At 41.0% G+C, this 25,000-nt stretch overlaps 1 protein-coding gene across 1 annotated transcript in view; it reads left to right on the top strand.

Annotated features, from left to right (window-relative positions):
* slc45a4a (solute carrier family 45 member 4a) overlaps positions 1-25,000 on the top strand; it is a 52,113-nt gene that overhangs the window by 4,859 nt on the left and 22,254 nt on the right. Inside the window, exon 3 of the mRNA XM_023416245.2 lies at positions 14,324-15,767. Coding sequence (XP_023272013.1) covers positions 15,458-15,767 — 310 coding nt within the window. The 5' untranslated portion in view covers positions 14,324-15,457. The remainder of the gene's footprint in view (positions 1-14,323; positions 15,768-25,000) is intronic.

Genomic DNA, 25,000 nt, shown 5'->3' with positions numbered 1-25,000 from the left:
CATGAGCTTCCTCAGCAGACAGGGTTGTTTTTTTTTGTCACCTACTGTTCTCAAGGTCAAGAATAAAGTTTCAATTTCAAACTTGAGCCATGAAGTCCTCAGAAAAATAAAACTTTGATGACAACTGGGCTAACATTTGCTGAAACAGAAAAGCTCCAGAATTAAAGAGGCTTAAAACAAGTTTTTTTTTCTACTTGACCACTTTGACCAAATAACCTGCTCCATCTGAAGTGATTTGAAAAATGATTTTAATAATACCTCTTATGTCAAATAAAAAAACAAAAAACAAAACACCGAACCCACTTCTTTGTTAAATGTCACCTGTGGTCACAGTTCCTTTTATGTAGAAAACAACTGGTCTAAACCAGAGGTTTTTTACCCTCCTGTACATGTAGTCACTGCTGTCAGAACAGAACAATGAGCTGGCATTTAACCTGCTGTTTTTCAGCAGTTTTTGTAGGTGTGAAATCCTGTTCATAAATCAGTTTAAAAATCAAGCGTGAAGCGTGTTGTTCTCCTCCAAAGTACAAATGCAGCCAGATCGGCAAAGCCAGCACCAGCATGAATCAAATCTCGTTATAGAGAGATACTAATGCAGATTATCATTAAAAGCTTTAGTACAGTAAGAAGTACAATTGACAGATATTTCTCATATCAGTGGTTCTGCATAGCTGCTTAAGTCTTCCCCATTGCAGAATGCACCAGAAGCGATGTCTGAACTTAGATAGCATGAAAATCTTTAACAACCATGGTTTAACCACACTCTAGGGCTGTTTGGCCTCTTCTGCCTGTGGTTAATTTTTATACTCCCATCGACGAGCTGTGTTCTGCGATGAAACATCTGCTGTTTGGGCCAAACTTTCAGCATGACATTTAAGTTTCTCTTGCCAAAGTTTTTTCCAAAGTCATATTATCCCTGCAGTTTAAAATCAGGTAATGAAACTCTGCTCTTTTTGGGTTTCCTCCAACCACTGCTCCCATCTTTACTGACTCATCCTGAGCAAAATATGTCCTCGGGCAAACTGGTGTCGTGACTCCAATTAGATTAGCGGAGAGCTGATAAGATGCCAGAGATGACTGGCAGCCGTTCACATACACTTTGTGTGTTGCATCTTGGTGGCCTTTAGGTCTTTGTTGTGGAAGCACACACCACACCCAGGTCGCACACACTTATCTCTCTGCTATTTGTTGTGTCACAGTTAAAGTTAGTGAACGTAGAGAGTACTTATCCCCCATGCCAATGGTTTTACTTAACGGCAGGGGACAGAGCCTAACACCCTCTGATTTTACTGTGGCCTATATCACTGTGTCTGGGACAAACACACACAAACACACACACTATCTCTGCTTATAGGCATGGAGTCTAAAGTTACTGGATTGTGTGTCTGTAGTTTGATGTAGACTTGTAAATAAAGTTGCAATACTTTGGGGATTTTTGGCATTTGGCACTGAGAGTAGGCAGCACAGGAAACTGATGTGCAAGGCAACTTACTACATTACTACAACATGCTGCTTGTCCTTGGTGTGGAGGGAGCACAGTTCTCTAACTCCTGCATTAGACATCTTTCATCACATTGATAGAAAAAAATCATACAAAAAATACAATATTCCCATAGAAAAGTCCTTATCATTGATGTTAATGTTGCCTGAGCAGTATATATACATATTACCCAACCCTAATGTCAAGTCACAGTTTTAAAGTTTTACTTCCTGGTTCTTTTGTAATTGGTTTCTATGCCACGTTATGCACTTTCATTATTGTTCTTGTGCCTTTACTTGAAAGAAAATTGCTTTTATTTAGATTTATTTATTTGAGCCATGTACAAAAATTTAATGGAAATGTTATTTGGAGCTTAGTAAGCAGATTTCTGCACCAAACTAACATTTCAAAATTGCCCTTTTGAAATTTGATGTGAATAGTGCTGCACTCAGCAATTGTTTTCATTATTGATTAATATGCTGATTATTTTGTTTTTTATTAATCAACTAATTGTTTGGTTTTTAAGATACCAGTGAAAATCTTACACTGTTTCCATGCAAAGCCCAAAGCCCATCTAGCAAGATGCTCAGTTTAATATCATAGAAAGCCAAGAGAACCAGCAGAATTTCCACATTTGAGATGCTGGAACCAGTGAATTCCTGGAATGTTGTGAAGAATGACAAAATACTTGCTTGTTAATTTTCTGCCTACTGATCGTTTGAGCTCGAGTGTCACAGACTGCGTCGTCTGAAAGGGGCTGTAGTCAGGTAGCTAGGTTGAAAGAGTGGAGAAGATAACTGGCTGTGTGCCAGTAATGTCATTAACACTGTTTGTAGTGCTGCACTCAGAGTAATGGACACACACACACACACACACACACACACACACACACACATACACTTATATTTCACATATGAGTTAAAAAGGCATGAGGTCGGCTGTGCGTAACATTTTGGTTAAGAGTGCCACTCTCAGAGCTCCAATCCACAGCATCATACTTAAACAGCGGTGTCAGTGTGTCATTGGCCCAGAAACACTTGTTCCTCTTCCTCAGTCTCTCTGTCTCTCTGTTTGTCACGTTATGTGGTTGTTCTGTTTCTGTGTCACTCAGTGGGGCCAAGCGCAGCCAGAGTGACGGGTTTTACTTCGGCCTACCAAATTTGAAAAAGTGTTCACTCATGGTACTTTGAAGTGCTTTGGATTAAACGCTCCGCCAAATAATTTAATCAGCTCTGCGTGTTTGTGCGGCTCAGTTAATGATTTATACTTTATTTGATATTTGGATTGTTTTTGTACATTGTGTTCTTGTGTTTTTTTTTTGGGATGTTTATGGAAATGTCCTCAGGGGAAAGTTAGTTTCTCTGTGTCTTTGGTGAAATGTTTGGTAAAATCAGGGATGAGTCACCACAGCCTGTGTGGTGCACGATTTGATCACAACATCATGTTGTCGAAGCTAAGGATAAAAATGTTGTTGGATTGGTATTGCAGACTCTGAGGCGAGGGAAAGTAGGTTGGTTTTCTCACCAGACATTTCTGCGTTTGAGTTGTGGGCGTTATCGTTTCAGTCACAACTCATTTGTTGCTCATCCTGTCATGTTTGATTTTACTGGCATGACTACATCTTATGTCATTTACCCTTCACAATGCAGGGGATTTTACTGTATGCAGAGGACTTTAGAGTTTGTTATTGCTGGTTGTGCAAAAATGATATAATATTAAATACAGTATATTGATGGACAGTGCATGAAGGTAGCTGGTGCATTGCTTGTTTACATTGCATCACAAGATAATTGAATTAGCTATATATACTGTAGTGTATAATAATTGAGAATTTGCACCTAAGGAATCAATACTATTAATACTAAGTCTTGCTTTGAGTATCAATACTACAGTAGCATCATTACAAAAAGTGGATCTGTTTCACTTTAGATCACATCTTGCGCACATGGATATAACTGTATACTGTATGGCATAACAGTGAAAAAAAATACTGTTTGGTAAATCATTTGATGGTAATGCATTCAGAAGTGGCCCTGGTATTACTTTGCAAGAGAATGAAACCAGATTTTTGGTATTGCCCACCCGTACTGTGTTTCTCAAGCACAGTATTATTTTTGAAGATGACCACAGTGACCCAAAAGATTCTGTCAATACACAAGTTATAAGTTCATACTCATGTAACTTTAGTACAAGCAGTGTGTGAACGGTCTTCATAGTGGTTGTGTCTAACAGTGAATGGTAAAAGGTTAAATAGTGAACTATACAATGAAGTGAATAGGGAATCGTTTTGGACACACACATTTTTATACACAATTTTGTATTTGTGTTGTTGTTATTAACACATGAGATGCTTTTGGATTTGTACGGCATCTCTTTATATTTTATATCATCAAAGTTTCAACAGAATGTTGATGCTCATGATGATTTATGGAGTTTGATAAGATGCTGGCACACATCAACTGACGCGCTAGTTGCTAGTTTTCAAATAGGTTGTGTTTGTTTGCAGCTTGCAGGCAGTGTTTGCAGGACTGGTGAGACTTTTGGACACAGTTTGGTTTGTATGCAACCCAAACTAAATTTGTTCCATGTGCCAGTTCGCATTTCTGTCCTGATCTGTCAGAGAAACAACATGCGAGTAGAGGAAAAGAACAGGAAGAAAAAACTTGACTTTCCTTTCTTGTCCCACCATTAACAATTTCTCATATTATAGCTACTTTTTTAATACATAGATCCATTTTTGTACCATATCATCACTGCTGCAGAGTGAGCTTATTTGCTCATATTTACATGATAATTGGCATGTTTTGCACATCATTGTTTGTTTGTTTGGCAGATTGTGATTTGATCATACTGTTGACAACTAAACCTGTGTTTGTGTGTGCAAGGAGCTGCAGGTCAAGCAGTTTGGTGCTGCTGATTTCAGTTGGTCTTTATCTGCATCGAGCATGTGCGTATGTATGAGGCGGAGTGTGTGTGTGTGTTAGTGTGTGTGTGTGTGTGTGTGTGTGTGTGTGTGTGTGTGTGTGTGTGTGTGTGTGCGTCTGTGTGTGTGTGTGTGCGTGTGCATGTGCATGTGTGCATGTGTGTTAGCTCTGCAGTGGAATATTCCATTAGATGTGTGGGTGGGGTTCAAAATTACCACCTTGAGGTCCTGTGCGATCCTAAACAGGTCTGTGCAGGCAGTTATAATTCTTTTGGCCCCTTGTCAAATGTGCTGGTGTGAAACAATGATGTTGGTTACGGGTCAACAACACCGCTTTTTATTGGTGCATTAGTGTATTGTTGTTCTGAGAAATCTCATGCGGTAAGCCAAGGATATGTGTGCTCTTAATGAGGGTAGACTTGACGAAGAGGCAGGTTTAGGATGTTATTTTTGTTTTGAGAGGCAAAACTGTAGTGTGTCAGACAGTGCCGGGTGTCACCGATGGCGGGAAAAAAAAAAATGCACACAAAGGGTGAGATACATGAAGAAGATCTATATCACCTCTCTGCGTGTTCTTTTTTTCTGTTTAGCTTGCAGCTCCCTTGTGGGTAAAGGCCTCAGGGGTAAAGCCCCTCCTTCCCTCCCACACACACACACACACAGACACACACACAGACACACACACACACACACACACACACACACACACACACACACACACACACACACTCACACACAATCCATCCAAAAGGGGGCAGGCCCCCCGAGGTCAGAAAGACAGGATGCAGGTGGGGGGTGCAGTAATGTGATGTGGGGTGTACTGTAGTCAGAGGGGGCACTGATGGGGATTGAGGTGGTGAATACCAATATTCTGTGTGTGTGTGTGTGTGTGTGTGTGTGTGTGTGTGTGTGTGTGTGTGTGTGTATGTGTGTGTGTGGTTTTGTGGCGAGGGTTACACACCGCCAGCAACGTGACTCCGGTGTAGAAGTAGGCCAAGGCTGCTGTCAGCAGCTTGTCAAAACCTCACAATATCCAGCTTCAAACATTCAGACCTGCAAGAGTTAACACCGCTGTTTACATGAAAGGGCTTTGATGATAATTTGTTAGCATGCTAGCTCTGATAAACACTTTATGGGTCAGTATATTAGATGAAAATGATGCCAAATGTATGAGATACTAGACACTCTGTGACATCAACTGTCTAGACAGGCTCAGATCAGCAGGCCTGGCAGATTAAAATAACAGTGTTTTTGTGTGTGTTCTGCTCTTCTAGAAACCAATAATACTGTGCTACAAATTGTAAATATTGCAGTGTTTTATAAAGCTCTTGTCACCTTCAGCCTGTCTGGACAGAGGCTTTGTGCTGCCTTAGCACAGAGATCCTTTTTTTTTTGTTTAAACTTTAGCCTGTAAATGTCTGTAGCTTGTGGAAGCAAAATGTAGTGAGAAAATTGAACCAACTAGCTAAAGAAGCAAAATGAGCTGAAGAATGTTAAAGTTCATTGATGGTTTTCCTTTTGAAAGCCAGTTAGCTGTGTTGTGCTAACTGCTCTGAGGGTGAGCTGATTGCAGAATGTATGTGGGCCAGTCAAAGTGCTAACTAGCTAGCCTTCTAGCCAGCTAGGCTAAAAATAAACACAAGGATAACTGGGCTATTACTGGCTGCTAAGCTAGCTGAGACAACACACAGCAGACTCTTCTCCTCTCCTCCCTTAAATAACTTTGCTAATGTTATGCTAACATTGGCTGTATATTCCTTGAACCTGTGTTCTTTAAGCCCCTCAAAATAGACCTGAGCCCCATTTTGTGCCTCTTGACCGACAGAGGGCCTCAGGTAACTTTACCAGCAACTTCAGTTTTTCAGAAAGTCTTTTCAAAGAATTGACAGTAATGATTTGTGTTTTTGGCACTGTAACCAAATACAGAAAATATTTGAACCTTTTAAATGTGTCTCCAGTGAATTAGGGCATTGGGAAAATCATGTAGAAACTAAAATTTCAAAAATAACACTACAGTTATATCTGGACTAATCCTCTTATGCTGGTTTTAACCTCAGAAATGGAGAAAGTGGATGTGATGACACATAAAGGAGAGAGGCCAAGCTAAATCAAGTTTAACAAATGTTAGTTCTGACACTCATGGTGAGGTTGAAAATTCATAAAATGGACCACAGCCTTATATTTATTAGTCTGCTGGGCATCCAAGTGCCTGGGAACAGACATGAATTAAAAGCCAGCGGTGAAAAGAGGAGTTTTAGAGTGAGGTGAACCAGTGGAGAAATGGTTTCTTGGTGAGTGACTAACTAAAACTGGCGTCAATAAACCAGTCATATCTTGCTCATTATTTCCTTATGGTGTAATCTATCTGTGCACTTCTTAATGTGTGTAGCAGAAGCTTTGCTGTTAACGTTGTTAGTGGTGGCTACTGATCACACAATACTGGAAGAAAGGAAATAAAAGGAAAACCTTCTGTTATTCTGACTTTAGTGCATTTATGCTTTATTCCAAACTAAGCGGTTAGCAGCACTGCTAACCTTGTAGCCACACTATACACTGAAAATAGCCTAAATTAGCTTTATTTATTGTTGGGCCTACATATTTGTAGAAGTTTGTCGACAAGCGAAACCACATACAAACAGTGTGTAACTCCCTCTTAATTAACTGAACAGACAAAATTACTACTGCCACTGGTTTGTTGTATTCTGATTTGCTAAGTGGAAGATATCGTAGCTGATGAGAAATTACTGGATGTACAACTGTGAGGCTGATATGAATGGTGTGGCTACTCATAATTAAGGTCTTCACTGAGGTGAATGTGGCCTAATGATAACATTAGTTTCAAAAATTTTCATGCCTAGTAGCATGTTAAATGGGGTGGAGCAGTTTTATTCAAATTCACTAGTATTACCCTGAAGAAATATTGACTTATCTACTTTATCATGCAAATTCAGATATTTAATTTACACATTGGACACGCATAACAGCAGAAACAGGGTTTTGATGTTTTTACCAGAAAGCTTTGTATAGTGCATTTTTGTTATTTTCTCTAGTATGACAGAAGATAATTACACATATTTTTTTGTTAATATTTTGATGATGAAGTTTTGTTTTCTCACCGCTCAGTCCACAAGTGAAAGAACAATCTGAGTACACTCATAGAATTAATTATGAAATCATTTAAATCTTTGAAAATTAGGTGGCTAAATTGCCATAATGGTGCTGTACGTGGCTATATTATACTAAAAGTATGTGTAATTTGAGAAATGTTGAGTCAGTGCAGCTTGTTTTATGATAGATTGACTCTTAACTTGATCATTCAGTCAGTAGATTGACTGACTGACTGACCTTGCCTGAACTCAGGGTTGAGATAGCTGTGTGTGCGTGCGTGCGTGCGTGCGTGTGATGGCCAAGGGTGAAAGTGAGCGAAGACATTTAACATTTATTTTGAGAGGAGGCAGCTGTGAGGTTCAGGTGGGGCTGAGATTGGACATTTTCTTTTAGAGCTGTTTGGATGTCATCATTGTGTCTTGGTAAAATCAAGTCAGTGGGAGGCTTTTGATAAATGTTGTAACATGTATGTGTGCTTGAGAGTATGCACGTATGTGAACAGCAGGTATGTTACGTAATTTTCATACCAGCCAATATAGTGATATAAACCCTGTGTTATGAGTAAGGGATTTGTCATTGACGCTGGTGCACGTTGATTCACATGTGCCCCCCCCCCCCCGTACTCTGCACTGCAGCAGCACTGCACCATAATGCACACATCCAGTCCTTGTTTACCTCTCTCACCCTCTCTCTCTCTCGCTCTTGCTCTCTCTCTCTGGTTCTCTCTGATTCTCTCTGATGCTTGTCTCTGCCATCTGCTTCCCTAAGCTGGGAATATGGTCATTTTTCATGGGGAATATTAACAACTGCATGGGACTGTTGAAATGTTTGTGTGAAAACGTGGCTTTGCAAACCTCTGTGGGTATAGATATGGGTGTTTTCTGCTTTTCCAGATGTGTGTGTGTGTGTGTGTTTGTATGTGTGTGTGTGTGTGCGCGTGCGTGTGTGTGTGTGCGCGTGCGTTTGAGTGAGACTATGTGACTAAAGACTGAAGAGTACTCCAGTTTAAGACTGATGAAGACCCAGAAAGACATAGAAGCCTTAACATCTGTCAGTGGCATTTAGCTGAATTTCATCACACACACACACACACACACACACACACACCTGGGAACAAAAGCCGCTTCTTGCTACACTGGGAGAAGACCGAACTCAAGTGAACTGGCCCTGATCATTAACAAAGGGCTCCACAAAATGAAGATCATCTTATCAGTCCCATAGATACATTATTACGCCTCTTTCCTGCTTTGGAAGTGAACCTATCTGTTCTACCTGAAGGAATTTCTTGGATTTCATGGTTGATCAAGCCACAAATACTCCTAAATGGAACCAAATGAAGCACCACATCAGGTCACTGAGTCTGTTTTTGCCTGAAAAAGTTGTAGCCCCGTTACTCTCTCAGTAACAAAATACTTCTCTCTTTTATTCAATGTCTCTTCCTCTTTCTTTCCTTTTCACACATGCAGATGCACGCAAACATCCATACGTCCCCAGCAGTATGTGAACTTGATCCTAAAGTCTTCAGTCTTGTAATCTATATGCAGCTCTATATGGGTCACTGCTATGTTGTGCGTCATGTTTGCAGTGCGTTCACGTGCCTCGCTGGTGTGTGACACCAAAACTCTTGTCCAGATAAAACCTTATAGAATAGAACTACATCTGCGTTGATTGTTGGTGGGAGACGGGATGCAAACAGCAGATGTGTTGATATAAAACTGTGTGTACAGTTATACAGCCACACAATGTCGCAACATTTCTTGCGGTAACATTTTCAGATGTTTGCACAACTGAACAGTGCTTGTTTTATTTTTTGTGTGTGTTGTTGTTGTTGTTGTTGTTTTTGAGAGGACAGTGGGCAGCATTCAGCTGACTTACAAGTCACCAGTTATTGGTTTAGTGTCTTCCTATTTCTTCAGTACCAAATACACACACAGCTTGTGGGCTTGAAAGGCTCTGCTTTCTCCTTCACGCAGGACGGCGGCTTAATTTCATAACGGTTGCATTGGATTGATCCAGAATCACAAAAAAAACATATCAAAACTCCCATAGAAACTTTTCATATCTTTCTTACATCGTAAAATATACACTACAATACAGTATCATCAGTATGATCTAAACATTGTCGCTTTGTCAATAAGTTCCTAAATTTCCAACAGAGCTTTGAAGCTATGGGGAAACAAAGGGCAGCAGAGGCAGCAGTTGTCCAACAACATACACCAGACTTCAGAGAAAGAAAAATCTAATTCATAGTAAATGATCCGGATCTGCCTCAAAGTTTAATGGGTTTTTCTCTGGCCCATGGCCCATCCATCCACCAAATTCAGTGCAAATCGGTTCTGCATGCATAAAAACATTATCTCCTTGACGGAGACAAAAAACATAAGAGTTAGATTTTCAGTGAATTACTTCTTTATTTGGGAGGTGTTCATTTTGATTGACAGACATATGAAGAAGTTAGCTTCAACCCTTGTGGTTGCCAGTAGCTCATTGATCCCCAGCTCCACCCCATTGCCCAAACTGGAATTTCTTGGCTTTAAATAACTGACACGATGGTGGTGAGCAGCAACCCTGCCTCCATTAGCTATGCCCGTGTTTTCCTCCTATGTAGTATCAACCTTCTGAGTCCTGATTCATGTCACCTATAGGACGGCCAAGGGGTTGCACAAGAGCAACCAGAATATGCAAAGCATTCGACAATTCACGTCACTGCTTATTTGAACATTGGCAGTATGTTCCATACATGATCGGACTTACAGCAGACAGGAGACAGTCTGCTTACTGTCTAATGTTTACTGCGTGCACTTTAGGTGGCACGCTAAAGAAGAAGCGGGGAGGCAGAGAAGGTGGACGAAGTGAGAAAGGCCGAGCTTGCCCTGATTTCGTGCTGGTGTCGCAGGTAATCTGGTCTGTGGCACAAGAATAAACACTCACTAAAATAGACCTGGGTTACGTGTGTTTGCAGATTCAGCAAACCTCTGTGTGTGTGTGTGTGTGTGTGTGTGTGTGTGTGTGTGTGTGTGTGTGTTTTGTTCTGTGAGACACAGGAGACGATAGACTCTTAATTTGTCTCTGACCTTGAACTTTAAAGGCATCTCCTCCCCCTTCCTCCTGCTCTTGTTTTCCGCACATCTTTTGTGTGTCCCTCTTTTTCTCATTGTCTCTGTCCATGTGAAAATTTTGTGAAATGTTTGACTATTTTCTCGCTCCTTCCATTCTGTCTTTCATGTCTTCTCTTGGCGTACCTCCATCCTACCTCCTCCTTTTTTTTTTGTCTTCTTTCTTCCCCCCTTACATTCCCCTTCTTTATCTCTCCCTCAACCCCATCTTCTCCACCTCCTCTTTACACCTTTCCTCTCTCCCTCTCTCCTCTCTCACGTGAGACTGTATTTTGTTTATGTCGGCTCCCAGAAAAGCTGAGGTGTAATTCTATATAAGCTAAGCTCATGTTACGGACACACACACATGCACAAACACACAGAAACAATAGTACAGCTGACTGGTGCTACATGTGTACGGACCTATAATCAGATACCATTCACTGCTTTGTGTGTGTGTGTGTGTGTGTGTGTGTGTGTGTGTGTGTGTGTGTGTGTGTGTGTGTGCTTTGTAGGACTGAGAATTATAGATACAGGCCAGATAGTGCTGTCAGCTGAGAGAACGAGGTGGATGGATAGCAGCACCCTCACTTGTTTGTTGACTTTGGCCTGATTTCTTCTGTCTTAAAATCACTCAGTCATAGTTACTTATTCTAAGCACAGATCCACATATTTATATGACACATAACACACATGCTTTGAACAAAAATATGTGCTCAAAGTTGATGTTTTCACTCTTAAGTGCTCCTACACACTCTCAAAACAGCCTCTAATTTTACTGTCAGAACTGATGGACTGATCGCTCCTCGTGTTTACGGCCTCTGTTTCAGCTCAGTTCCAGCTTGAGCTGTTTTCCATTCTTCTTTGATTTATTGAGTCTTCTGGCTCATTGTGCGTAGCAGGTGTCCTTTCTTTGGTCTCTTATGGCATTTTCAGTTTCACAAACGGAGACGAGTTCAGAGCACAACATATTTGCCGACTGAGTTAGGCTGTGTAGTCAAGACCGCACTTATGGCTTTATGTATGTTAGGGTGCTTATTCACATACCATCAGTTGGAAGTTAATTGCAAGCAAACACTCCCCAAGCTTTTCTTAAAACCACAATGTTTGCATAATGGAATGTGCTGTTGAGGCTCTGCCCATTGTTCAAGACTCTGTTTGTTACGTTGAATTTGACATCTGCATCTGCGAGGTTAGAGCGATTCTGTGAACGTCACAAGATATTTAATATATTTAAAAAAAAAAAAAAAAAGCTTATTAAGTCTCAGGAAAAATTAGCAGTGCTTTTACATAAAAGCCAAACATTTAATGAGTGAGGTGATTGTTTAAACTGTCCCAAACTAACTATTAAAACAGAAATGAGATGATGAGATGAGCTGATGCGTGAGAAAAGACTCAGGTGTTTGATAATCAGCAGCTGGTCAAATGTTTTACCAACACACGAGTCTGAAAAGAGTTCAAGTTAGGTCAAAGTTTGAATTGACCAGCTGGATTTGTATCATCAATGGTACCGCCTCCACTAACCAGTTTCCTGGGGGAAACCTTGGTCTAGGTTTGATTTTTCTACATCATAGTTTGTAAATGTGATGCTGCTGCTTAGCTGCCAACTCACATGTCAGATGTTGAAGCTTCAGTCCCAAATAAAGCCTCTGCTTGCAGCTGCACTGCCATGCAGCAGTAATGTGATGTGGGCAAAGTGCACTGAAACCAGTGGCCTATAAGCTTATGGTATGCTTAGAATTTAATTATTTTGGTGATCGGGCGTATTTACACCCTATCACTCACGTGTAGCGTGTTCATGTCATGTGTTCCTTCTTGCATGCTGCTTCACATGAATGTGTTTACCATTCAAAAAGGCATGGCTAACCAAGACTATAAATCCAGCTTCTCCACCCTGCTTGGATGTTCCCATCATTCCCAACTTGACTTTAGCTTATGCTCCAATCACACTTAACAGATCTGAACATTTTGTTGTTGTTGTTGTTGTTGTTGTTGTTGTTGTTGTTGTTGTTGTTGTAAGCATGTGACATATCTGGCAATGGAAGCTTTGGGTGTTTAGGCACATTGTGTTCTCTTTCTGAGAGTGGAGGTTGTGGTTTTTTTTACTGTGGTCGTTCCTATAATCTGAACAGAAATGAGGAGAGAATTAGTTTTTATTTTTTATGTACATGCTGAGTGTGTGCCTGTAAAGGAGAGGGGCTGTTATGTAATCTGCTGCAGTGTGTGTGAGGTCAGGTGAGGAGGGAGCTCTGTGTGTGTGTGTGTGTGTGTGTGTGTGTGTGTGTGTGTGTGTGGATATCTTCAGTGCATCATGAATGTTAATGGAGACATGTGAGTGCACTGAAAATGGAGAGGAGAAATGAAGAGAGGAGAGAGAGAGAGACAGAGAGAGAGAGAGTAAAAAACGGGCAGAGACGAATGTTTTTGACCTCTGCCCTCATCCATCTGTCCGTGTCTTGTGCCTCTTCATTCTCTTCCTCTCCAGACTCTCCCTTCCCTCCATTTATTCCTCCCACTTTCTACCTGTTCTAACCCTCCATCCGTCCTTCCTTACCGCCTTCCTTTCCCCATTTCTCTCCCTCCTCCCTTCGTCTCTCATTTTGTTTTCTTTCTCAATCGCTCCCTAAGAGGCTTGATGAGGGTCTTAACACTGTTATGAAGTGTGTGTGTGTGTGTTTGTGTGTGTCGTTCACGTGGCAAGCATTAGTGTGTGCTGGGTGTGACAAAATGTGCCGTCTCCATGGGTTATAATCCAGTGGCCCGCTGCACACACAAAAAAAAACACACACACTTTGGAACTTAACTCTGTGGGAAATGGTATTGAACACCCATACAGTCTGTTTTCCTCTCTCTCTACCAGGCGTGTTATTAGCTGAAGGCCTTCACTGCTTGTACTCCTCTTTCTCTATCTCTTCTTTTTTTTTTTTTTCTCTTCAGTCCACATATCTCTCATTTCTTCTCACCACACACACACACACACACACACACAAACACACACACACACACACAAACACACACACAAGCCCTCTGTTTGAAACAGCAGCTCAGTTTGAAAACGTTTCAGCTCATAAAACACATTGCATGCTTTCATCCTTCACATTTTCCACACACATTTCCTCTCTTACCCTTACTGTGTCTGGTCATGCAGATAGTTTTGGTTTTATGTGTCCAGGTTTTGAGATTTCTGCCTCCAGCACAATACAATAAAGGTGACTGGAATTTTATTTGTGGCGCTCATAGCCTTGAATATCAAAAAGCTGCATCTTTAATAATGTATTGATTATCCACATTCCTTACTGTCAGGAGTTTCCATTGGGACGGTTTTTTTTCAGTTAAAAAGTAGTTCCATTTAAAACTGTTAACTACGACGTCTGATAAAGCAATTTATGTGAAGCTCTTCCCACACCTAGCATATTCATATAGACACAGCTGACACACCTTATGACACACTTGGCTTATTGGATGGCATACCTGACACACTTGTGTGACAGGAAAAATACAGTGTTGTTTTGTTTTTATGTGACAAAGTTCGCATTCTCTGGTAAATACATGTTTGAGAGTTAAATTGCTGTGACTCACTGGTGTTTTTCTCTGTTTGTTTTTTTTCCCCCTCCCCTTCTCTTCTCACCCAACTCAACGTTCATCTCTCCCCCTGACCAATGGGACGCCTGCCTTTGCCTCCTCACCTGCTGCTTCATCGTCCTGCTAATCCTCCAGATTAATCAGCCAATCGATGGGGATTTTCAGAGGAGCTCCGCCTACCGTCGCTGCCTGCCCTCCTCCTCCCCCCTGCCCCCGTGCCCCCACCCACTCCGTCATCCAGCCTTCCATCCAGCCCTCTATACACAAAATGACTCTGGAACTCACCGAATGGTCTTCTATATGGATTTTTACTGCTTATAATAGACAGTAAAAAAAAAAAAGAAACAAAAAAAAGAGGGAGAAACCTCAATGACAAAAAAGCCATAAACACACACACACACCACACACACACAGACATACACACACACACACACACACACACACACACATACAGACACACTCACAAACATACCACTCGCACACATAAACAGGCATGTAAACACTGACATATCAACGTACCAAATAAAGCTGACAGAGTATTCCAGGCCGGATCTCACACACCTGACAAACACACACAAAGAAGCAAACGCACTAACTCACTCTTGGAATGTACCGCACAATCTTCCTGTGAAAATTCAACTGCTTCCTTTACTTTTGGGATTTTCTACAAGCATTTGGAAAGCTGATTTTGTTTTGTTTTGTTTTTTTCCCACACTCGGGGCTGAGAAAACAAGGCGTCGAGAAGAGGATTAAAACCGTGCTGAATTTGAAGCTGCAGTGTTTTTGGACAAGTACGGACAACTTGTTTAGCGGACAAATTGTTTCTGATTGACTTTTTTTTTCTACTACTCTGCCGATCTGGAAATTGAGATTTATGCTTGATCTATAGATTGTAGATCAGTTTTTCTTGTGTCCACAGCCTTTTTAATTTTAGCAGGACCCAGTTTTAGAGACATTTTATTACCTCGTGTGCTGGGACACTTTTTGTTTTTATTTAGTGGTATTAGCACTCCATCACTTCTTGAACACCTTTAAAAGATACTTTTTTTCTTCTAAAGCAGTAATAGTTGTATCCTGTAGGTTGTAAATATTGTAATTAAATTACTTCTAGGAAGTCACTACTAGTTTTTAAAGTAACTGCAAGTAACTTGATAAGAGTAATTTGTGGAAGCAGGGAAGTAGTACTGTTTTTTTTTCGGTAGCTACAGGTAATTGTTCTCAGATTTGTCAGTGTGTTAGCAGGGGCACGCTTGTTTTCTTGTTGCGTGCATGCCCTCCACCATGCCTCCCCAGAACACGGAGGCTGACGCTATGCAGGTCGGATCTCTGGTGGGCGGGGCTAACGACAAAAACTCAAGCTCGGACGAGGAGAAAGGAGGAGCAGCAGGCGAGACGGATGGATCGGGGGGAGGTGGAGGAGGAGCAGGAGGTGGTCGGACTGGTGAGGAGTCAGCGAGTGAAGGATCGATAGAAGGCATTACCGTGAAGAGATGGGTGATGCACGGGGCCGTGATGTTCGGCCGGGAGTTCTGCTACGCCATGGAGACGGCGCTGGTGACGCCCGTACTGCTGCAGATAGGTGAGTGAAGAGTGCACAAACACAAATCTGCAGCACACAACTCAATTACATTAAAATAAAGACATGTACAACATATGATGTCAGTTTGAAAACTGCATCTCTTTGGCTTGTCCCATATAAAAGAAAACGTCCACCATGCAAGGTAAAGGTAAAGGCACAAAATAAGTTACTCCTTTTCTTTAATGTTGAAATCACCTTCAGGGAGGATGTTTGCAAAGACACATTAATGCACAGCTGAACTCAGGTCAGCTCTGTTTTATTGAACTATTTTACTTAAAGGTTTGTGGCTAACAGGAGCTACAACTAATCATCATTTTCATTGGTGAGTAATAGTTTTGTCCGAAGATATTCTATTAATTATAAAAATGATTATAAAGAAGGGTAAAGGCAGCAAATCCGCACAGTTGAGAAGCTGAAACCATCTAGTTTGTCCAGAATCTGAGGATTCTTATTCAGGAAGAACATGGCATCCAAATAAATAGGAATAAGGTGTAATATTTAGGAATAAAAGAAGATATAATATAGTTTGTGAGTGGGAACAGGGAATCTTGTTGTTTGTCCTGATGATGTTCTGGCATTTAAGACGACACCTTGCCAGCTAAAATGTCCCATCTCCTTTTCACCTTGTTCAGATGGACATCTACGGGATATGCCAGGAGATTAGCTTGCTTGAACTGTGACTCACAGTGCACACAATGCACACACACACACCCTCACACACACACACACACACACACACACACACACACACACAGAGACAAACCTCCTTCGCACTGAGTGTACTGTCATTTGCACCCAGTCGTCTTTGAGAGCCTTTGAGAATGCGCCAAGTCCAATTTTGTCTTGAGTACACTGGAGCTCATGGAAAATGCACAGAGGGTGTGAAGAGTGAAAAGGAGGAGAGGAAGAAGGGAACATGGGAGAGAGAGAGAGAGAGAGAGAGAGAGAGAGAGAGAGAGAGAGAGAGAGAGCAGATAAAGGTCGGAAGCTGCCATAATCTTATTTACAATTTAAAGCCCCCCCCCCCCAAACACATGCACACACACTTACTTCCTTTTCTCTCCAAATCTCTCCACCTCAGTGAGGCCGTGTGATCTCCTAGCTTACGTAACCAAGGCGACATGAGTGGCAGGTCGCTCTTTGGCCACTGTGACTCCTGGCTGACTCGGGATGAGCCACCGCAGGGAACCAGGCTTGGAGAGACTTGCTTCCTATTTTTTTTGGTATTTGAAAAGGACGATGCACAGATCTGCCAAGTGCTGGAAACTTTAAAAGATTTCAGCCTCATTCAGAACCGAACTATCTAAGATGTTACAGCAGTAGCAAAAGCCATGGTAATCCTTAAAAAGAATAATAGTGAGGCTCATGAAAACAATCTCCCTTTTTTTTACCGTAATTACTGTAACCATATATCAAGCTTTTCTCCTGGGCTATCAGACCGGGGGGTTTCCTGTGTGCTTCTTTCTTCTAATTTTAGCACCGATTTAGCCGTCCTGACCTATTTTGTTTTTACATCAGGATATGTCTGAGCCCCTCTTAGTAGATTTTGGAACTGCTGGGAGGTACGACCGCTACAGATTAGTCAGCTGAAATAAATAAAACCAAAGCAGACAGACGTTGGTGTCTAGCTGAGAGTCATCACTAATGTGGAGCGTTAATCCTGTCGTGTCAGTCTTTTTGTGTCAGGCTAATTGACTGCCTTTCATTTTGCCCTTTTGTACTGAGCATAGGTAGAGAGGATTGCCTTCCATCCAAATGAATTATGAAGTAGATTGTACTCAGTAGTGCCCAGATCTCAAACACGATGTACTTGTCTGAATGGCAGCTGAATGGCTGTGTCTGAAAATGGACGAGATTTAGTTGATCTGTTCCTATTACAGCCATTGTTAAGTAACTCAGTTGAATATCACAGTGCTAACAGACCAGCGCCATGTTTGTTGTGAGAAGAGATTTTAAAGTTATTTTTTGAACACTTTAGGCTGGGAACAAGAAAACACTGACATATCACCATCTTTTAGGTCGACTTGTCGAATGCATTGGTTAACATTTGCTTATTTACACCTCCGGCAGACACAGAGCAACATTAGCATTCATTTCAAGTTGTGTTTTTGGTCACCTGAGGAATTTAAGTTCCTCCTTTTGGCTATAGTTTGTTCCTGACCAACTCCTGCAGGGTTTCCTGTAAGATTTTTTTCAGCAGCAGGGGCAGGCCCACCACCACCACCACCAGCGAAATAAGAGCATTTTTGTTGTAGCTGTGTGGCACATGTGCATAGTATCCCATTTGTTGAATTGAATATCATCAAACTTAGTGTTAGCGACTTAAATCTATTTTCCAGTGTTTTTTTTTAATGGAGGAGCACTTGTGTTCCTGCCTCCTGTGGCTGGAAACAAGTTAACAAGAGTTAACCGTACAATTGTGGACCGTAAAACAATAACATAATAACAATGCGCTGTAAGACGCTAAATGATTGAATGATTTTGACATATGATGCAGAGTTTTCCTCTTCCCTGTGTATCCTGATCAACACCATGGAGGTGTGATATGGCGCGGCAAGACGGCCGTGTTGCCAATTTGTCCCAGTTGCATTATGGCAACAAAGAAGTCCCTTGTGTCCAAAAACCATTTCCCCATAAAACACCATTGTAAAAGTGTTGACAGGACCATTGTAACCCATATGAAAAACTGCTGACAGAACAAACAAGGCGGAAGAAATGCGGAAACAAACTATGAAGAAAAAAAGTAGCTTATGTACTTGCAACAATTGAAGTTGTATGCTTTCGAATGTGAAGCCAAACCCAATGCATTTGCCCCACCCCCACCTCTTTCCCCAGTCATGACCAACTTCTCCACAGAGGTAGGTTTTGTGTAGGCTCATTCATGTTTTTATCCTGCTAACAGACGTAGCGAGCTGAAAACAAACCCCCCTTTTCCAACTCTTTGCCATGCTCCACGCATGCTGGAGACTGACTGTAGCTACTGGAATTAGCTGGATAGCTGGTAAGCTGGCTGGCTGGCTGGCTGGCTCGCCCTGAGTGAAACCATTGTGTGTGCAACCTCACAACACTGGGGTCAGAGAAAGAGAGAGTGCGTGTGTCTGTTGTGTGTGTGTTCAGCAGACACAGTGTGGTCAAGGAGCCCATATTTACACAACCTGGAGAAAGGATAAGAAACTTCTACCTTACAAGGTCTTCTGTGGAGAGCATGCTGAGCTCTTTTCTGTTCTGTTCGGTCTCTGCGCTCCTGGCAGCAGTCACTCAGAGTAGGATACAGGCTTTTCCTCTAAAGGCAGGGACGCACTTTACAATTGTTAGGCTGATTATAGTTACATTTTCAACGTTAAGACTTGGATCGTGTTGGACAAAGTCTGTGACAGCCTGGGCCAGGTGGTGTTGACAGCAGGGAGATATTATCATACAGTTTCCCTCACAGTTTACAGTCCTTGTGTCTCTCCATCAATCATCTTATCTCTCTTCCTGATGGAAGCTCAGTAATGAAACCTACTGGTGGAATAAAGGAGATTCTTCCACTTAGTCAGCTACTATTGCTGAGTGGGTTTTCTTTTTCTCACATTTATCCATTTACTATAGAAAGCTATGGCCCTAGAGCCCCATGGGGATTAGCTTGGCAACACTATTTAAAACCTAAATTTATTGTTTTTACATTTATATTTTAATACAGATTAAAAGGGTGGTTCATTAGCTGACACCTCCCATTTCTCAACAAGGTGCCATGCAGACCTTTGTGTCATGAAGGTTATTGGTTGAATCAACTCTTGTCGGGACTCGGGGTCCAAACAGAGATGAAAACAAACATAAACGTGTTACATGCAAGTATGAAAGAAACCACTTCATACATGTATCTGAGCTACCCCTAAGGCTGACCTATGTCCAGCCTGAAGAGCTAGAATTCAGGCTTTAAAAGAAGCTGGAGGTGGATTTTGTGACCAGTTTGATGAGCACAAAAAAAGAAACACAGAAAATCTGTCTGTAATATGTAATAAAAACCAAAACTGATCTAACTTTGGCAGAAAATCGTGTTTTCATGTAGAAACCAATCAGCCATAAGAAGATGATTGAGACAATTTTAGATCTGTTCCCAGCTAAAGTTGCCACACAAGCAGCTCAGGGGCATTTTGTAAAGATTTTACTCTCTGTGCAGTGGCTTTGTTTTATTTGCCTGTCCTCTAGATATACTGTTTCCCTTTATCGAAAGTTGCCCCCAGTAAGAGCATCAACTAATGACTTAATGCAGCTAACAGTGAGATCAGCGTGAGAGACAGATCGAGTCAGTGATAGGAACGGGATTAAGAGAGATGAGTGAATAGAGCGGGAGAGAGGGAGGGAGAGGAGAGCCTTTAAAAGGAGAGAATGGAAAAAGGAGGAGAGGAGGTGATGAGTGCAGATGGCGTGTTGTGTAGTTCTTTTTGGTTTGGGACATGGTACATTACATAACAAGCTTTCTCAGAACTGAGCTCTAAGTGACACAGGAAAAAGCTGTTAAAAGTATCATGATACTGATTGAAGGACGAATCAGAGGGAAAAAAGCTGTCGATAAAGCCTTGCTTCTTCATTGACCACTGAGGTCGCATCAGCTCCACATTAACAGCAGGAACATCTGGGTTGTCTGTGAAAGGACATTCACTAGTCTCAGATTAGGGATTGTATCAGACAGAAGAATACCTGCAGAGACGAGGCAGAACTTCAGAGTTTAATGAATTAACACGTATATATTGAATTTTACAGTAGCAGAAATTAGGGTTGGCTTACAACACTAAGCCATTATCCTCATATTTAAACCTTAAAGTTCTGAGAGTAGGATATAATTTTATTACCAGTGTAGAGTGAAGACTTTGTTAAATTTCATCCATTTAGTTTTAAGACAAAAATCTTCACCTTTTTCCTCTACTCTTGTGCATTCTTTAAATTGTTCTACTTGTTTAGTAAAAGACTTTCGGGGCTCAATAATAGACAAAAATGGCTTGATAAGATGGTGATGTTTTGCAGATCAGGTCATATTAAGAGTGAAGTCAAAGATTCTGTTTGGAATTTGATTTGATTTATTTGGCAAAGGTTTTCCTCTAACTACATTAGTCCGGCTGGGTATTTGGAGCAGCATAATCTAAAGGTGACACAAAGGTTGCTTTTTCACCATTAGTCTTGTTTGTTCTTAATCTTTTTATTGGCTTGCTTGACTAACTACAGTAGCTGTGCATGCAGAAGCAGCAGCTGTGCCACCAATGTGGTACCCAAAACAGTCCAGGGCTGGCAGCTCTGCATCATTGTTATCCTTCTTTGGAGGCCTTCTTGGCTTTACTTAAGGAGATTACGACAATCCAACAGGAAATGTCCCTCTATTCATTCAGGTTCAGAGGGTGAAAGCTTCGGCTCACTGTATTAGTGTCTTTACTTCATTTGATTTCCTTTGCTGAACGTCCCACTGCTCTGAAACAGCCCATGGAATTAATATTTGCATACCACAATTGAACATGTTAATTTACAAACCATTCGCAAGTCAAAACACCACTGTCATTCTTATAACCCACACATGAGCATGCCAGAGCCCTGCAGGACTCACAAATTCGCCTGTAATTTGTCACAACCTTTTTGAAATCTGGCCTTGCCTCCATTTCTAAGCAGCGCTTGTAGATTGTTTTTGTGAAGTGTGGACCACCTGAAAAGCTCTGGTATCACATGTAATGTGATAGCAAAATGGTAGCACATGTAGCCTGAGGTTTACAAGGGACATTCTTGGATCTTATGCTTTCAAACTACAGCTTGTTATTTTAAATTCAGTATAATACAAAATGCTATCTGTTTTTTTTTTTCATGTGCGACCGTCATGCTTTAGCTATGTTTATCACTTTCCTTAGCATCATACTGATATTCACAGTCAGTTCTCTAATGATGTTGTTAGCATGCTAAGCTAACATCTATAACTAAACTGACTTCTCTTTTTTTTAAATGTTAGCTACATGCTATTTGTCGTAGCATACAACAAAATGTAGAGTCCCATGTAGCATGCTATTTATTGTGCAGCAAACCAGCTTGATCTTGCATTGTTTATGCTAGCTTCCAGGTGACCTAATCCACAGAGTGATCCCATCATGTTAGCTGGTCTAATCTAGCAGATGACCTTGCAGACAGTGTACTACAGGGTTATATAAATGACTGGCTCGATGTCACACAGAGACTAATCACCATAATCTGACCCAGTCATTCATAGTACAGACCAGATAGAGGACAAAGCGGATGGATATTTGGATGAGACGTGTTTTGAGATTGTTGTATGGCTGCCTTGGGTAGAAGAAATGGGCATTTATTGAGGGGAAGATAAAATACGTGGGGAAGACAAAAATCTTATGTGGAGGAAAAAGAAGAACAAGTGAGAAAAAGGAGCCACTGACAGTGGGAATTGAATTCTTGCTAGCCTGCGACACCTTTTAACCACAATCTTTAATCTTCAGTTATCTTTTTACACTTCAACCTGTGTCTCCGCAGAGAGAGAGAGCGAGAGGGCCTCGCAGAGCAAGAGACAAACACAACAGTCTAGTCAGTTATTTAAAGCCTTTCTATTTATAGCGCTTATATAATCGCTGCAGTAACTTTATTCATTTATTAATGTTATCACTGGACTCACACCGAGACACAAAAGGATTTTATAGAGGGTTGTTTGCCAACATCACCGGCATTACACGGCCGGGTTATGGGTGTAATACTGCTGCAGTGAAAGACAAGACAAACAGCAACATGAGCATGCAATGATTGATGCCAGCGGTTCCCAAAATGTGGTCTGTGGACCATGAGTGGTACAGGTAATATAACCTGTACCACAGTTCTGTTATGGTAGTAAGACCCCCACAAAACCACAACGCGTGTTTGTTTGTGTTTGTGACGTGCAGTACACGCAGAGTCAGCAAATACTTAAGTCTTTGAGACAAAGCCATATTATGTGCATTCATATGGGTGTGCATATTTTTCCACGCAACAGGCGATAAGCTAGGTATGTGAGTGCTGCTAGTGTAAGATATGTGAAGAATGCAGAACTGAATGTGTGACTGTGTATTTGTTTGTCAGCACATTGCCCTCCCCTCTCCAGGGAGGTGAAGTCATCAAAAACGAACCACCACCACCACCAGCGCTCTCAGGTGATGATGAGGGACAAAAGAAACATCAGGGGAAGCAAATTCTTTAAGCGATGGCTAAAACTAATTATTTTCACCAGTGTCCTGATACTATTGTTTTGATAAATCAATAGTTTAGTTAATTATTTGCTTTATTTGTCCCTAAAGGGCAATCGATTGTGCAGCAGTGGATGTGAAACACGGGATCAAATACAAAGCAAATAAATAGCTCATATAAATACAAAGTGAAATGAGTTAAAAACATAAAGTACATGAGTTTAGATTATTTAAAAAAAAGTGAGATAATGAGATGATTATACGAGCGTGATAAATATTTAAAGAGAGAAACAGAAGTGGGTTTAGTCTCTAAATGTCACAATATGATGCTCACCAAAATGATCAGAGCCACAGTAAATTACATTACATAATGGCAATCGTTAACAAAGGTCAGACATGTATCTGACGTTACTGAGTCAGTTCACTGACTTTATGCTTTACCTGATCTGCAGTTACATCACATTTTAGCATTCACCATTATCTTGTAATTGCCACTTGTAGCCGCACACAAAGCTATCCCGTGAATAACTAAAAGACTAAGTACAACCCTTTTGAACCAAGCGACTGCCGCGACTGCCGCGGCAACCGCGTCTTCTGTTGTTGAAATAGCAAAAGTGGATATGTTTGGAAAGAATATTTGGTTGGATATTTCATGTGTAAATGTGTCCCATATTTAAATAAACTTCAAACAATAGTAATTTTACGTTAACGTGAAGTGACTCACAAGTTCATTGCTTTACACTACGAACAGCCAGGTACAGTTGCCATGTGTTGTTGTAGTAACTCAGAACTGTTTATGTACATACCTGCGAGTGTGCAGGTGCACGTAGCTCACAGATGTTTTGTTTAATAAGATTCATGTGGCCTCCAGTTGGCGCATATGGTAATAAACTACAGGCACACTGCATTAACACTTCACCTCCTGCTTGTCCAGAACATCACAGCCAGTAACCTGTGAGCTCAGCAGTGATCTCAGCGCAGGGCTAATGGGACATAAAAGTGCTGCTGAATCAAATCAGGGCGTTTGAATCACCATGAAGCACTCTGTCATAAATAATAACCACATCCTGGTCCGGAGACTGCAAAATGAGAGCAAAGACATTCCCATCAAAGATAAAAAATCTTATATTACTTATGAATTATCCAATTATTATGCACAAATATGTATATCTTATCCACTTTCCACAAAGTTCGGCCCAAATGAATTATTGCTGTTTCTGTGTCACTTTTCCACTCAACGTTTATAATTTTTTTTATCTAAAATGCAGAATGAGTTCTAATGTAGTACACTACAGTCAAAGTCAGTTAGTGAAAGAAAATCTATAAAGCCTAACAGCACGACACACACACATAAACACACACAACAGGCCTAATAGCAGCCAGCCAGCACGCCAGTAATGGCTAGCCTCAGGGTTATTTTGTGTGTGTATTTAAAGAGGGGGAGTATAAAAACATCTGCTCTCTCTCACTGACACTTGTGACTTTGACAGTGTATAAATGAGAGAATGGATGGATGAATACTGACAGAGTAATCTTTTATAGTCATATATCCAGCTAAAAAAATGAAGGTGGGAGTCATTTAATAATGTTGCCACTCGTGATGCTTCACCCACACTCCAGAAATATCATCATGGTTTCCATTTGTATGTGTGATTTGAGGTAAAAACAAATTGCAGAACTTTTTAAAGTTTGCAAAACATTACAACCAGCAGGCAACACTGCAACTGCCCATAAGGTTCGTTTTAGGGTAGAAAACAAAGTCAAGTATTTCCTTCTGGCTTAAAAAGATATGAACAGATAAACAACTGCTACAGTAAGTCAGCTATAGCCTAACAAAGTAAATGCATTGTTAGATATTATCTCACATTAATAAGTGAATATAACTGTGAACGTAGCGGCAGAGCTAATGTTCACCCATTGTACACTGTTTAATATTTGAACACTTTATTTGGTTGTGCCGCTTTAGTTGTACTTGGATATGTACGTAGTATAGCAGTAGAGAAACCAGTGTGGTGTCAGTCTGGTTTAAGGTGTTTGTAGCTTGTGTTAAAA

Source organism: Seriola lalandi, unplaced genomic scaffold (assembly GCF_002814215.2).
Source record: "Seriola lalandi dorsalis isolate HSWRI2012SDOR001 ecotype SW California unplaced genomic scaffold, Sedor1 jcf7180002054562, whole genome shotgun sequence".
In the NCBI taxonomy this organism is placed as follows: domain Eukaryota; kingdom Metazoa; phylum Chordata; class Actinopteri; order Carangiformes; family Carangidae; genus Seriola; species Seriola lalandi.
The sequence above is the reverse complement of the archived record's forward strand: the minus strand, read 5'-3'. Positions and strand labels throughout refer to the sequence as shown.